This window comes from Exophiala bonariae (assembly GCF_035927105.1).
Source record: "Exophiala bonariae strain CCFEE 5792 chromosome Unknown scaffold_40, whole genome shotgun sequence".
NCBI classification, from domain to species: Eukaryota; Fungi; Ascomycota; class Eurotiomycetes; order Chaetothyriales; family Herpotrichiellaceae; genus Exophiala; species Exophiala bonariae.
This window is the reverse complement of record NW_027042515.1, coordinates 222,351-236,791: the sequence shown is the minus strand read 5'-3', so window position 1 is coordinate 236,791 and position 14,441 is coordinate 222,351. Positions and strand designations below refer to the sequence as shown.

Sequence of the window (14,441 nt, the reverse complement as noted above, 5' to 3'; positions counted from 1 at the left end):
AATAAGCGGGCCCTAGTTAGAGTATCAACTGTTCTGACTAAGAGAGTTAGGCTCCTGGCAGCCAGTTGGTGAATAGTGTGTCATTGGGGTAAACGGTAGATGCATTCCTCGAGTCTAAGCTCACTCGTGTTCAGCTGCAGAGACGGTTTATCTCCCGTTCGTCTACTTGGCGGTGCGGGGTCAGGTCTTTGCGTCCATTCATCCCAAGTCCATATCAATGACTCCAAATGGACCGTTTCGCGCTGCATGCCTATTCGGGAAAAACGTATCCATCAGCGAGGTTCACTGAGCCGAAGCAAGACATTTACTGTAGTAGTGCTAGACACATTGTCCACATTCGAGCATTTGGTCATGATATTAGATATCTCTACTTTTGCTTGTGACATCCTTGGTGTCACATAACGTCCGGAAATCCAGATTGGAACGTCCTTCGGATGCTGATGTCTGACGAATATTTACTCACCATCCGCTGAAACCTAGACTACGGCCGCCACCATCGGGTTTACTTGTTTTTGGGTCACCATCCTTCCTCAGACAAGTGCATCCGAGGTAGTCAACCTGTCGATGGCGTCCCGCTACTTCATAGCTCACAAAACCCAACACTTATTGACACCTGTCCAGGGACGGTCATTTGTAGTAGACAGGATACGTATCAGCAGCCAGCAATGGCCAGTATATATGGTAGTATAATGATATATAATGTATCTCCCCTACCGGTTCCATATCCCTGAAACTCATTGTCTCTTTATTAGCTCTCTTCTCATATCTCTCCGTTTCGATGTCTTTGAAACATAGGACAATGCTTCTGAGCAGCATTGCTATTACTACAGGATATCTGCTTGACTGTGCAACTTCGGTATCCTCGATCAAACTCTCACCCGCCTACCAACCCGCCGATAGGCCAATGCTTCAGTTGAGTTCTGGTTGGCTTCCTTTGAACCCTATTCAAGGCAAGCATAGAGGCTTACAACCCGTCATGTAGATCCGCAGTTTTCATTCTACCTGCAGGAAGCTTTAGCTCTCGCCAACAATGGCGGAGCAAACACAGGCGAGGTTTTACGTATTGCTACACAGATCATTCCACACGACTTCGAAAGTACATACAATGCTTTCAATTATATGGCAGAAAATATCGTTGCCATAGCCCGAAATATCAACTCTTCACGAGATCTGACAGGCACCAGAGATGCATTCTTCCGTGCAGCGACTTACTACCGAGGTGCCGGGTTCTTTCTAATCGGCAACTGGTCCGATCCACGCAATTATGATCTATGGGACAAGGCGCTTGCATCTTTTGATAAGTCAATATCAATGATTGAACCGGTCGCAGGGGAGCGCTTCGAGCTGGATGCTCACAGTCCCACCATTGGTGATTTCAAAACAATTGGTGTCTTCTATAAAGCGTCGGCCGGTAACGAGTCGAGGCCAACTGTCGTGATTGGTAGTGGCTACGACGCAAGCCAGGAAGAGAGCTATCATTCCGAGGTCCGACAAATCCTCGCCCGTGGTGTGAATGCCGTCACGTACGAGGGACCAGGGCAGCCCACGGTCCGGAGAAAGCAGAACTTTGGCTTCATCCCTGTGAGATCTCCACCCTGTTGGCAGTAGAGATGGTCAGCAGTGCACAACCACAGACTTTAGCTGACCCGAATCAGGACTGGTGGAACGTTGTGACACCTGTAGTTGACCACCTTTCCACGCGCAGAGACGTGGATATGTCCAAGCTCGCTCTAATGGGAGTATCCTTCGGTGGGAGTCTTGCACCAATTGCTGCTTCTCGAGAACATCGGTTCAGTGCTGTCGTAGCCATCGATGGTCTCTCCAGCATGCAAAAGGCAATTGCAGTGAGTAGGAGAGATCACAGATGCTGACCTTTGCCTAACCAAACAACCTAGGACCAACTTCCCAAATCACTTCTGGACTTATACAACTCCGGAAACAGAAGGTGGGTTCGAGTTGGTAGCAAAATTGAGCATGGCGCGCTGATAGCTGCTCAGTGCATTCGATAAAGTTTTGCTCAATGTTGCGGCAAATACTTCACAGTCTAGTGAATTTCGTTGGCTCATCGACCAAAGTCTTTGGGTCTTCAACACTCACAGTCCATATGACTGGTGGACACGACTGGGCAATATCTCGTTGACGCCAGACATGGTCAGGCAATTGCCAATGCCTGTGTTCGTTGGCAAAGGTCAGCACGACACGTTAACGCTCAATCAACCAGAGCTAACACAGCAGCTGCTGACCACGGGTCGCCCCAACGGTGAAGGATTGACGCATTACCACGAATTTAATACTAGCCTTGGGGCGGGAGAACACTGTGCTCTCGGGGCGGAGTCGCAACTTGCCCAGGTCATATTGGACTGGCTAAGTGATGTTTGGGGCGGCTACGCTTTCCAACATCATACACCATAAAGGCATTGGTTATCATGCAGGTCAAGGCAGATTCCGGCGGCAATAAATTGACATGGTCCCACGTGGTCGGCCACGCAATACCAACAGAAGTTTTCGCCTAAACGATATATTCGAATCAAAACACGACAAAAATGCTACTGTTGCTGCGTTCTTGCTACGCGGATTCTGCCTGTGGTTAACCGATATGAATTATTGATCCCATTGTCTTGCGATGAGTTGCTTGCAATCGAGTAGAGTCCCCTGAATGGGCAAAATCCAGCACTGATACTGATGGTGGGAAGAGAGATATTATGTATTGCAATAGTGGATGTGGTCGATTTTAGGAGGCTTATCATGGAAGAGCTTGTGATTGTTGAGGTTAGCTTGGATGTAAGAACACGAGTAGTGGCATGTTGCAAATGTCTGCATACTAGCTATGTCTTTACTTGCTGGTTTTTTAACAAGTGGTCCCTGGACTCTCTGTCAAGTTTCCACACCATCCTTCTGCTCGACTTGGATGACCTCGACCTAATGTGCCCAATTAATCTTATGCTCGATTAATACAAGGAGGGGATTGTTACCTCTGCACATGTGATGTCATGTGGGAGGTAGTCAGACTCACGTGTTAAATGCAACTCTACCTGGGTACTTCTTTTATCGGGTTCGGGGTTAGCGGTTCTGTTTCGGTGTCAGTAGAGCACTTCTGCTGGTGCTAGAGTATCGCTTATATGTCAAATCACCTCTCAGAGGTCTTCTGACCAGGTATTCTCTTAAGTCCTCGACCGTCTCCTCTTCAAAATCGGAGCCACTTACTCATACTTCAAAAGTGGCCGGATCGTCTGTCTACCAATTCGCCTCCATAACGATTGCGGATATGGACCCCCTCCCTGTAAAGTTTCATTGCACATATGCCGACTGTAACCATTCGTACCTGCGACTCGAGCATTTGAACCGCCATACGTTGATACGTACGTTCGATATTCTCGGCTTTTGAAATGTGGGCAATTAACATCACTTGACAGATAAGAAAGGTGCGTTTCTATGCCACCTCTGTGGAAGAAGATTTACAAGAAAGTAAGTTTCATTTTTTGGGCTGCGACCAATGCTCATACTATCCGCTAGTGATCTATTGCGTGCCCATTTACGCAGGCATGACAAAAGGTCTCAACTTTCAATCGAGCTTTTACACAATGAGTCTGCCGCAGCGCTCGCGGCAGCAACTGGTGGCAATCCTATTGTTCACTCTGGCAATTCTGTCCTCAATTCGCAGAGTCGGGCGCCAGATAGAAATTTGGATGAATATTTTGTTCCAAATCTTGAGGAGGTAGCTTTTACCTTCGAGCCTTCGACTGCTTTAGGCCTTCCAAATCCATCGGACGTATCTACAGCGCAATCCCTTGGCAAAGACTTTCAAACTCTCCCTCAACGTGCATTCCCAGGCACCGAACGTCAGGAAGATATTGCCTGGCTCTTTCGAGAGGCAAACTTGTTTGACTGGCAACCCAATGAACATCTCGGACGGCCTTTGGAGGAATTTGTATGGGATACTCCACCAGTCTGACTGATCCTATCTCCATTCAGCATCGCTAAAGTACACGCTGACGGTGCTGCAGGATTTACAAGAACCATCCTCAACGGTTGGTGCCTGGCATCCTACTGTCCTATCTTCGCTAGATTACCAGAAATTGGTCATAGAATGTCCCGTACGCACTTCTTCCATACGTGCTTGGCATCGTTCAGACAGTGTGCTGACTATGGCTCGCCAGGAAATTCTCAGCTCTACTCTAAGTAGACCTTCGTCGGTCACTCATGTTGTCAAGTTGGCATTGGATTATTGTGATATCTACCTGCCCCTGTTCCATCGACCTACCCTCGACCTCGAGTGTACGCAACCCCTCCTCATACTTTCACTAAGTTGCCTTGGAATTTTCCTGAGTGATTGGTGTTCCGCTCGGGAGACTGGGACAATGCTACATAAGCATATCTGGCATAGGTGTACAGAGGTATAATCTCTTCAGGATTTCTCAAATGTCCATCACTGACTGAACCTAGATGGCACTCTCAAATCCAAGGGCAGAGATATGGATCTTACAGGCCATGTGCGCGCCTCCCCACAATGAGGATCTCTCTAATCTCTACTTAGGACCCTGGTAGTTCACGTGAGCACATATACACTCAGCCGTCACGAGCACGAGATGGCAGAGATTGCTCATGGAATGGTGGTAGCGGTGAGTCGGACCTTTGTTTATCAGTACAGATGCTGATTTAGACGTAGCTTGCACGAAGAAACAGCCTCTTAGCAGGGGCTGACAATGCGGAGACGGTTCCGTCACAGTCACTTCAGGATAAATGGAGACAGTGGGCACAAAGAGAGTTGGTTATCAGGTGGCTCCAAATTTCCATTTCCAGTGAACTACATCTTATATTAGCAGGTTTGCTCACACAACTTTCAAATCGGATGTCCAGTTCTCAATCCATTTCACGCATCTTGAGATGCTTTCTGTTGGAATGATGAAATTACCCCTTCCAAGTTCTCGGTCTTTATGGGAAGCCTCTACTGCAGCAGAATGGGAGAGTCAGATGTATCAAACAAAACGGTTTAATCGGTGCAAGCACTGGAGCGTGCAGACTTCCGTGGAATCATTAACATCAATCCGCGACCGAGAAACCAAGCAGGATTTTCTGCAACAATTCCCCATCACTGATCCCCTAGCTCTTGATATCTTGATACATGGTATCATTTCTGCCATCGGGGATGATAAGTATCGGACTTCATCCACTGCGAGCAGTGCAGCAACCCACAAACTCAAGATCACGGACTTTGCTGCAGCTCTAAAGCATTGGAAGGAGTGTTTTGACCTTCTGCCTGCAAGTGATCGAGCTTGCCAAACATCATGGAACTCCATCTTGATGTACCATTTTGCTGCAATTCTTTTGCACAGCAACATTTCAGATATTCAGCTGGCGGCTGGAAGTGCATACGCTTTTGGCCGTAAGAGCACATCTCAAAGGGCGCAAGATGCATACAACAGACTTGTGTCATTGGAGCCTGTCAGTCATGAGATTTACCTCCACGGACTTGACATTGTGCGTCTCTGTCTTAGTAGATCGAGTTGCAAAACGACAACAACATCAGTTGCTATTGATTCACCCCCATCACCATTGTGGCAAATGCATTGCGCATTCTTGGGGACGTTAGTAGTCTGGGCCTATACTTTAGGTCTCGAGCATGCAGGTGTAAAAAGAGTCCAGCCAATGGCGTTTCCACATCCAGAAAGTCAACACGACGAAACGACTAACAGTATCTTGAGCCGAATGTTTGAACGCACGTCATATCGCTCGGATCCGGAGTCACGGGAACTTCAGGCAATAAGAAGTGATCTTCGTTTTCTGATCAGGGTTGTTCATGATCGACTTGAAGGATCGTCATGGGATATTTGTGAGTCTCAATGAGCATCTGGTACAACATCTAGAATTAACATGTCCAAGCACACGAGGCCAGAAGGATTCTTCAATCGCTGAAAGAAGGTGAAGGTCTACCGACTCCATAGCGCCATTGATGTCCAGGTGATAATTTCGATAGCACTAAGTCCACTGGAGAGAGTCTAGGACACCGACGTTGTCTAGTGCCAGCGACCTGTAGTCGAGCTCAAGCCTTTGAGCAGGATGTATCGCCTATCTTAGTGTAGAAGCGAATGTCATGACCGAACACAGGCCTAAGCAGCGTAGTGAAGGAACAACGTGAGTTACTTGCACTGAAATGCTGGTAGCTTGTGTCCCTCCTTGCCGTTCCGAGTCCACTAGACTGGTCCAAGGTTGCAACCATTGCCTTAAAAACGAAAGGGTGCCTAGACAGGCACCAACTTTCCCGCCGATGCATAAATGAGACGGTTGCAGGCCCTCGATCCACTCGGCTCTTGCCTGGAGAAATGCGGCGCTGGATGAACAGATCAGACGGTTGATCTCCAGTGAGCGGCAGTGTGTGGAATGGGGTAGGCCGAGAGTTTCATTCATCGGCCGGCATCATAGATGAAATGAACCTTATCTGATTTTACGGTCCCGGGGCTTGGCCACCACCAGCTTCCCTGTTCCGAACTCTGGGTTTGGCCCGAACACTTCTACGGTTGTGCTTCGTAAGTCTGGTATCACAAGAACACTGCGTCCATGTGATGCGTTGTATACTTCACTGTTGACCTCGATCCAGCTCTCTCGACCACCCTTGCCACCCCGATTTGTTCTTCTTCGGCATTTGATTGTGATAGTTGGAAGGAGTAGATGACCAACTTGTTGAGGAAAGAGAACGATCTGGATCTCGATTGACTTATGCTGGAGCTTGACATTGCCCTTGCGTCGTCCTCCGATCATCCAGGAATCTGCCACTGCTACAAGCTCGAACATGCCTTCGACTTCTTCCTGCTGGGATGCTGTCAGACTAAGTGTTAATCTAGCAAGGAGAGGCTGCCCGAGGGTGGCCGTCATTGGTCCTCCCCATCTGCCATTGATCTGTAGGTGGGCAGTCACAATAAGTGGTGGCGGAGGTACATCAACGTGCAGTTTGAGCTGACGTTTGGCCCAGTCTGTGCCCTGGAGCCCAATCGACGATGATTGAGCATGCCATGAGGATAGCCACTCTTCCAGACCAGTTCTTTGATTGCGGTCGATCCCGCATAACACGTTTGACCAATTGAGGTCGGCTTCATCCCAAATCTCCATTTCTTGCATAAGTCCCGCAACTTCGAGATCTTGCTCTGTCCATGTCCCTCGTACTTGTTCCAATAGATGAGAAGATAGTAACTTTGCAGCAGATGCGTACGGGCTTGATACAAGCGCAGACTTAAAATGGTGCTCAAGGGCAAGAAGTATAACATCATCTAGAGATTGAAAATCAACCACCAAAGTCAGCCTACGACTCAATCGACTTGCGTCCTCGTTCTTAGGAACAAGTCGCACAGCCCAGCTCGCTGGCTGTCTCGGAAATACGATCAGTTGGCTCTGTTGAGTTTTTGATAATTCTATTGTATAATGATCGTTGTCCTCCAAGTGACAATTTATTAGGCTGAGTGGAACCATGGTCGATGGGCTGATTGTGAAGCGAGAATAGGTGCAAGACGGCCTATAAACGTCCTGAACATTGACCGTGACAGGTAGGAGTACATTCACAGCCGCCGTCTCATACAGCATGAATTGGCCTCGTTGTGTCTCGTAGCCTGCCTCCACACGTATAACAATAGACGCCGTAGATGCTATCTCTAAGGTGTATGGCATTTCAATGGCTGTTAGGGTGTCAGGCTTCAAGTCATCAATCACCACAAGAAGCGTGTCCCCTTCTCGGGCTGTTCGCAACGTATCCGGAGATCGTTGGCAATCGAGTACCCGTGTATCATGAACATTTAGTCTCAGTCCAGCGGTAGCAGTCTTGAGTCTCAATTTGCATTGGGTGATCTCGTTTTGACCTGGCCGAAGCTCGATGCAAAGACGTCTCGCTTCTGACAGATGCAAAGTCGAAGATGATCGAACCCGAACCGCCAATGCTCGATTGTGCGGATAGACAAGTATTGGCACGACTGCAGTCCGAATGGCTACTGAATCTTCCTCGTCAGTCGAGTCGGAATCGCGTGGAGAGTGAAACTGTTGAAAGAGTCTGAGGTTGCCAATCCGAACCTCAATCTCATCGATCTTATACCAACCTTGGCCCATCACCGAAGTTTGAAGAAAGACTGTAGTAGCCTTTTCAGTGACCAACGTTGGTTCTGGCGATTGAAGGCTGATGGTACGTGGCTCGTTGCTATCTTTCGACGATAGTTTGAGCTTGACATCGTGGACAAGGATAGTCCCCGGCCCAGATAACGTTCTCAGAGCAAGGTTGAGAGTAAATCCATCTTGACCGTTCGAATGACCGATAGCGGATGCGATATGCACCACGTGGAAAAGTGTTGCCAGTCGTAAAGTGAAGGGGGAAACGGCTTCCAGCACTTCCGAAAGTCGGGTTTGAAGGTGCCTTATGTGCTGGGCAGAATACTTGGAATGGTGAGGACTCCTGTATGTCGAGGATTGTAAACACGCAATTAGACATCTGGCGTGGTCGTTAGGTTTATCGAGCTGCTTGAGACAATCTGCATATATCCGAAAGAGATAATCATCGGCTGAGTGATTAGAGGGTCGTGGCAATGGTCCAAGGATACTGAAGAGGTATCGTGCTGCGATGGCAAAATTCCTCTGAATGTATTCAAATTCTACCAAATCGACCAATGCCTGTCGTAGTGCCGTGTAGCTCTTTGTACGACTCAGGAGGCGATACCGAAATATGGTCAGCAAGATGTATAAATCGAGAAAGGCGGCCCGCGAAGTTGACGCGGCGATGAGCACTTGAGACCTCAACCCTGAGAGATTTTCTTGGGTGCTTCCGTTGCTATCATCTGATCTCTGGTCAAAAGTGCCTGAGCCGTGGTTCGCTAATGAATCTTCAGCACTAAGTGCAATGTTCACACCTTCCTTCAGCTCAGTATTCCACGCGCTGGCCCCCTCCAGATGTTGGAGAACGTGCCTAGCCATTAGTGACAGCTTTGAAATCCAGAACAAGGATTTTTCGGAACCCGCACGGGAAAGCAGAACTTGCTGTTGGCTAGCTCCGTCTGACATCATGCTGTGCCTGTTACTGCGATCTAGAGACTGCTCGTGGGAGGCAACTCCAATGTTTGCAGCGAGAGACATGCGATGCAGATGTCTTTCTCCATCTAGAGGTGAAGTATCTTGTGAAGGCTCGGCATTTTGCGATAGTTCCAATGCATCGACTGAGAGTGAACTTGTCCAGTAACTCAAGTCAAGTCCCAAAGCCGGAGTAACCTTGGTCAGGATTTGCAAAATGGCACACCATGTCCAAGTTGAGACAATGTTCGCTGTGACAATCCGTTGGCTTTGCAATTCTTCTTCACTCAGGCCTTCCTGTCCTCCCCAGGCCATGTAGAGTTCCAGGCGAAGAAGCCGCCCAGCTAGATTGATAAAGGACGTGGCACGCTCTGCTACATCCCCAACAATATGGAGGTTAACAGTATTCTTCTGCGATGCAAGGTCAGGGAGTGAATCTGCACCAGCTTGCCGGAGAAGGTTCTCAATCTGCCGTGTAAAGAGGTATACTCGTAAATCCAATGCTGACACCTCATTTGACAGAATACGTTCACGATATCGTGGGCGATTTGCTTCGAATGGAAAGTATTCGCGATCGATCACGAATATTTGGGACAGTTGTCTGGGAAGATCTCGAGTGGGTGTCTGAGTCGCCTGGTCTTCTAGATCCAGTGCAGCCCTCAAGAGTGCCTTTGACTCCTTGGAAAAGCGGAGTAAACCACCATGCTCTTCCTGGTCACCGCTTTCCGATGCTTCCTTGACGACGGTATCCAAGCCTACGGAAAGCTCGTCATACACAGAAAGGGCATCGTCCAACAGACCCACATTCTCGAAGCCCCGGGCCAGACCCTCCTTGAGCACAAAGAAGGTGCAGAAATTCCAACCTGGCAAACTTCTTTGGCCGTCTCTTTCCCGAATATCAAGCTCGTATTGCGCTACGCGAGCGTCGAAAGAGCGCAGGATGCAGGCTTTCAGACACTCGACCAGATCCTGCCATTGCTCTTCAAGCTCAGCAGGTGTCAAGACAGTCGACTTCTCGTTGGGTTCGAGGAGCCTAACTTGGGCGACACGATTAATGGAGGAGGACTTTGAACTGCTGCTGAAATCGGCACGGAGTTTGTCAAAGATCGTGGAAGAACTTTTTCCTGACCATTTGGATTTACTGTTGAGGCTGTCGGTGCTTTCAGCATTCTCCAAGGTGATGTGCTTGGAAGATCGTGGTTGATTGGCCGCAGGAGTATTTGGCAGGACCACATGTACGATCAACCATTCGAAAGCGTCATGACTCTCTTGTGTCTTGGATGCAGACTTCGATTCTCCAGGCTGGGAGACTGTCTTGACCCATTGGCGGACATCTTTCCTGGCCCTTTCCTTGTAAGTCTCCTTATCGTCGCAGCGCAGTAGGTAGAGCTTCACGTAGGGAGTTTCGCGCAAGCCTGGGATCTGGTGCCTGCGAACACTGGAACCCGAACCGTTGGTGAGTTGCTCGCGGTTTAAGGAGATGTTGAGGGTTGGAATGGAGCGCAGAGGACGATTTGGAGATTTCCAGTGAAGGTTTTTGAGAGGGCCCCTGGCTGAGAGTCTTGGTTCTAGGGAGTCGAACAAGTTGTTTGGATCGGTGCATTGGAGAATCACTTTGGAGTTGGAAGGGGTGGTATCTGCGCCGTCCATGATATGGAGGAAGGATGATGCCAGGTAGACGAGGCCGAAGGACTTAGACACATCTTGGAGTGGCCTTTTCCAGTCGCATACTTGGGCTAGATTCGGACTGGAATGCAAGGAAGGGATGATGAATTGATACAGTCCAGTTGGTGGGAGTGAGTTGAGCGCAGGAAACTCGAAGAAGAGGGCTGCACTCTGTGGGATTATGACGCACCGTATGATCCACCGTACAAAGCACGTGGCCTTCAAGTTGAGTCAGTGGTAGTCACGGTTGTGAAACCTCAACTTCACAAGTTGAAGGCCACATCCTCATCCCACTCTACAATCTTACCGATACCAGTGGCCACTGTTCCTATTCTCATAGAGATGTCTCATTTCTATTCACGGCCACATGAGTCCCGGTGAGTCATTGACCTTGGAACTTGCAAAGTTCTCCCTGATGTGACCACAACCTCTCCCACACCCGTTCCCGTTCTGCGTTCTGCGTTCGACCCATAAGTCTTCAGCTTCAACACTTCAGCTAGCCTTGTATTGGTCTAGTGCACTGCGTCTCCGTCGTGTTCTATATAAACTTCGACCTCCCAGTCCACGAATGTGTCTACTTGCTTTTCATCTCTTAACATCTCAATTCATTAGTCCTGCACGCTCCATCCACCTTCAACAACATGACCTCTGCAGCCCTGCCTGAAACACTTCGCTCAGTCACTTCGACCAAAATCAGTGAGTTGAAGAAACAGCGCGATCGCTATGAGACCGTCAAAAGTGACATCTTACGCGATGCCGGCCGTGTCACGGACAAGCTAGAACGAACTCGACTTCTCCTGAGAGGAGTCTACCGCCAAGCTAGAATCAAAGCTGTGGATGACGAGCCGTCCGACAGTGACGGTTCGGATTTCGACTACGATGCCAGCAACCCCTCACGTACACGCTACAACCAGCAACTATTTCTGCAGCAAGCTCAGAAAGATCCTGCCTTTGCTCCAGGTCTTGTCCAGGAGATTCAGGACGACTTGCTGCGAGAGCTTGAATTGAAAAGCGTTCAGCATGCACATGCTCAGTTCTTCTCCGAATTGGTTACCGAGTGGCTATCGAGTGCTGTTGCCGACCCTTCCAAGGGGTCTCAAGCTGCCAGTGTGGATGATTCCTCGTTCGAAAATATTGGCCGAAAGGAAATGCATGAGCAGCGTGCACAGTGGGAGTCAATCGTCTTCGAAAAGTCCAAAGTCGACCAAAGTCGAATCAAGGAGTATCTGGCACACCTGTTCACCTCGGAAAAGGTTGTGAAAATCGCACACAAAGAGATCGAGACCTCCACAAAACTCTTCAGCCAAAACCTGTGGTACGACAAGGAGTTCTTCGACGCCGAGAACCTGAAGTTGACAATTGAAGGTGTCTTGCAGACTGATATTCTGTCAGACGAGAAGAACGTCATCCTCAAATCATTCCAAAACAACAAGGAAGTTCTCCAAGAAGTGGCTGATGTTCTCAATATGAGATATGCTTCTCTCGATACTTGGGATTGGAGTACAGTCGATGGGGCCATAACTGTCCACCAACGAAAACAACTCAATGGCAAGTACCGCATCTTCATGGAAGAAGAGGTTTTGGATGCAATTCTCCTTCATGCCATTGGTATGAAATTTGCCGTGCACTTCAAGGCTTGCTTAAGCAGATTCTTCGAGTCCCTCGCTTGGAAAACGGCGGCAACAAACATACCCAAGATCGATCGAGAACGTCGCGAGTACTTTCTTGGTGCAGATCAAGGAACTCAAGAGTCCGCCACCGTGGAAGGAAAACGAAAGATCCAGTACAAGCAAGAGTACTTTCTTACACAATTACCCATCACCGAAGCCGAAGGTGTTCGTGGATATGGGGATGCAGACGGCGATGTGTCAAGGTCGGATCGAAAAAGTCCGGTGGAGACGAAACAGGCTCTTCTACACCTTCTCATCACTGAAGCAATCCTGGCACAAGATCTGCGCCCTGGAAAATCTCACACGGTCATTCGATCAGATTTTCAATGGTTTGGGCCATCACTACCCCACGAAACAATCTTTGCTGTTCTGGAATTCTTTGGGGTCACCAGTGAATGGCTTGATTTCTTCCGCAAATTCCTCCAGGCTCCCATGCGATTCGCTCAAGATGGTCCTGATGGGCAATTCCAAGTCCGTAAGAAAGGTGTGCCCATGTCACATGCCTTGAGTGACGTGTTTGGCGAGGCTGTTCTGTTCGTCATGGATTACGCTGTCAATCATGCTACTCAGAATTATCTCTATCGATTGCACGACGACTTTTGGTTCTGGGGAAGTGAAGATCTCTGCATTCGTGGTTGGGAAGCCATGACCAAGTTTGCAGAGGTGATGGGCATCCAGTTCAACAAAGAAAAGACAGGTACTGTGATATTTGATCAAATCACTTCTTTTCGACAAGAGCATAGGTCCGGCACTGAATCAGACACTGATGAGGATGAGTACCTTTCGACCAAGTCTCGTCACGGCTTACCAAAGGGCGAAGTTCGTTGGGGTTTCCTGAGACTTGACGCGCAATCCCGACGATTTGTTATCGATCAATCCATGGTCGACGACCATATCCAAGAACTCCAACGGCAACTGTCGCACTGCACATCAATATTATCCTACATTCAAGCCTACAACGCATATCTGGCGCGATTCTTCAGTAACAATTTCGGTAAGCCTTCCTACGCATTCGGTCGAGAACATATCGACAATATGATCGATACTTTTGTTAGGATTGAGAAGGCAATCTTCCCTGAAAACACGGTAACTGCACATCTCAACAAGCTCGTCAAGGAGAAATTCGATATGGAAGACATTCCTGACGGAGTATGGTACTGGCCAGTCCAGATGGGTGGCATGGATCTGCGAAACCCCTTGGTCCCACTTTACTGCATGCGTGACAATCTCCGTGGCACCCCGCAGAAGATCCTCCAGAACTATTTGGATTTCGACGAGGCGGAGTATCTTGTTGCAAAGGATCGATTTGATCGAAGGTCTCATAGCAAAAAAAATCACCGAAGCTTCGGTGATGAATTTATGTCAAGTGAAGAATATTTGCGGTATCGGGAAGAACGATCTACATTCTTGGGTACAGCATATGACAGATTGTTGGAGATTCCCCAAGAATTTGCAGCGTTTGAGACGAACGAGATTGCGGCATTTCTCGACAAACTGCCACCTGCAAGTCGTGGCTCACGAGCGTCAAAATCCGGCATCACCAAGCCTTTCCATCGCATGAAACCCTACTGGAAGTGGGTTCTGGCGGTCTACGGCTCGCAAATCATGGAGAAGTACGGAAGTCTGCAGATCGTTGATGCTGCACAGGTTCCTCTGGGTGTGGTCAGTGTGATGAAAGCGGGCAAGATTCGATGGCAAGGCTGAAGAAGCTGGTAGTTCAAGTTGACTATGTGATAACACTCTACTCTGCTTGCCTGAGTGTCCGTCTTGGTCACGAACAAGTGTGTGCATAATGACAATAGACCCAATGCAGATACAAATACTGGATTGAACTGGGTACACTCTGGTGCTACGGTCTTCATAGGCACAGCCAGGAACTGATCTGCGGAGTGTAGTTGATCTTACGGCTGAGTTATTCAAGAAGTTTAAGGGCCGCAAGCAGGAATTTGCAAGAGGTTGCACTGAGCGTAGAGAGCCGTCCTCTGGGTCAGGTAAGCGAGGTAACCCATTAGAGGAAGCTTCCAGGGGGAAGGGTTAGGCGCAGCTAATGCTGTGTCAGGGATACACCTT

General features: G+C 48.7%; 4 protein-coding genes across 4 annotated transcripts; 3 read left to right on the top strand and 1 right to left on the bottom strand.

Annotated features, from left to right (window-relative positions):
• Nucleotides 1–665: 665 nt before the first annotated feature.
• On the top strand, nt 666–2,412 carry LTR84_010233 (uncharacterized protein; the record flags this gene model as incomplete). Its single annotated transcript, XM_064853770.1, has 5 exons — nt 666–672; nt 983–1,581; nt 1,656–1,844; nt 1,896–1,945; nt 1,998–2,412. The coding sequence occupies 5 exons, from the start codon at nt 666–668 to the stop codon at nt 2,410–2,412; spliced, it is 1,260 nt and encodes a 419-aa protein (XP_064700724.1).
• Nucleotides 2,413–3,581: 1,169 nt separating this feature from the next.
• LTR84_010232 (uncharacterized protein) lies at nt 3,582–3,952 on the top strand (the record flags this gene model as incomplete). Its single annotated transcript, XM_064853769.1, is given in 2 exon segments — nt 3,582–3,585; nt 3,597–3,952. 2 exon segments carry the CDS (start codon nt 3,582–3,584, stop codon nt 3,950–3,952), a joined length of 360 nt encoding a protein of 119 aa, XP_064700723.1.
• Nucleotides 3,953–6,432: 2,480 nt separating this feature from the next.
• Nucleotides 6,433–10,686, bottom strand: LTR84_010231 (uncharacterized protein; the record flags this gene model as incomplete). The annotated part of the gene is made up of 1 exon (XM_064853768.1): nt 6,433–10,686. The coding sequence occupies one exon, from the start codon at nt 10,684–10,686 to the stop codon at nt 6,433–6,435; it is 4,254 nt and encodes a 1,417-aa protein (XP_064700722.1).
• Nucleotides 10,687–11,342: 656 nt separating this feature from the next.
• Nucleotides 11,343–14,075, top strand: LTR84_010230 (uncharacterized protein; the record flags this gene model as incomplete). The annotated part of the gene is made up of 1 exon (XM_064853767.1): nt 11,343–14,075. One exon carries the CDS (start codon nt 11,343–11,345, stop codon nt 14,073–14,075), a length of 2,733 nt encoding a protein of 910 aa, XP_064700721.1.
• Nucleotides 14,076–14,441: the final 366 nt, after the last annotated feature.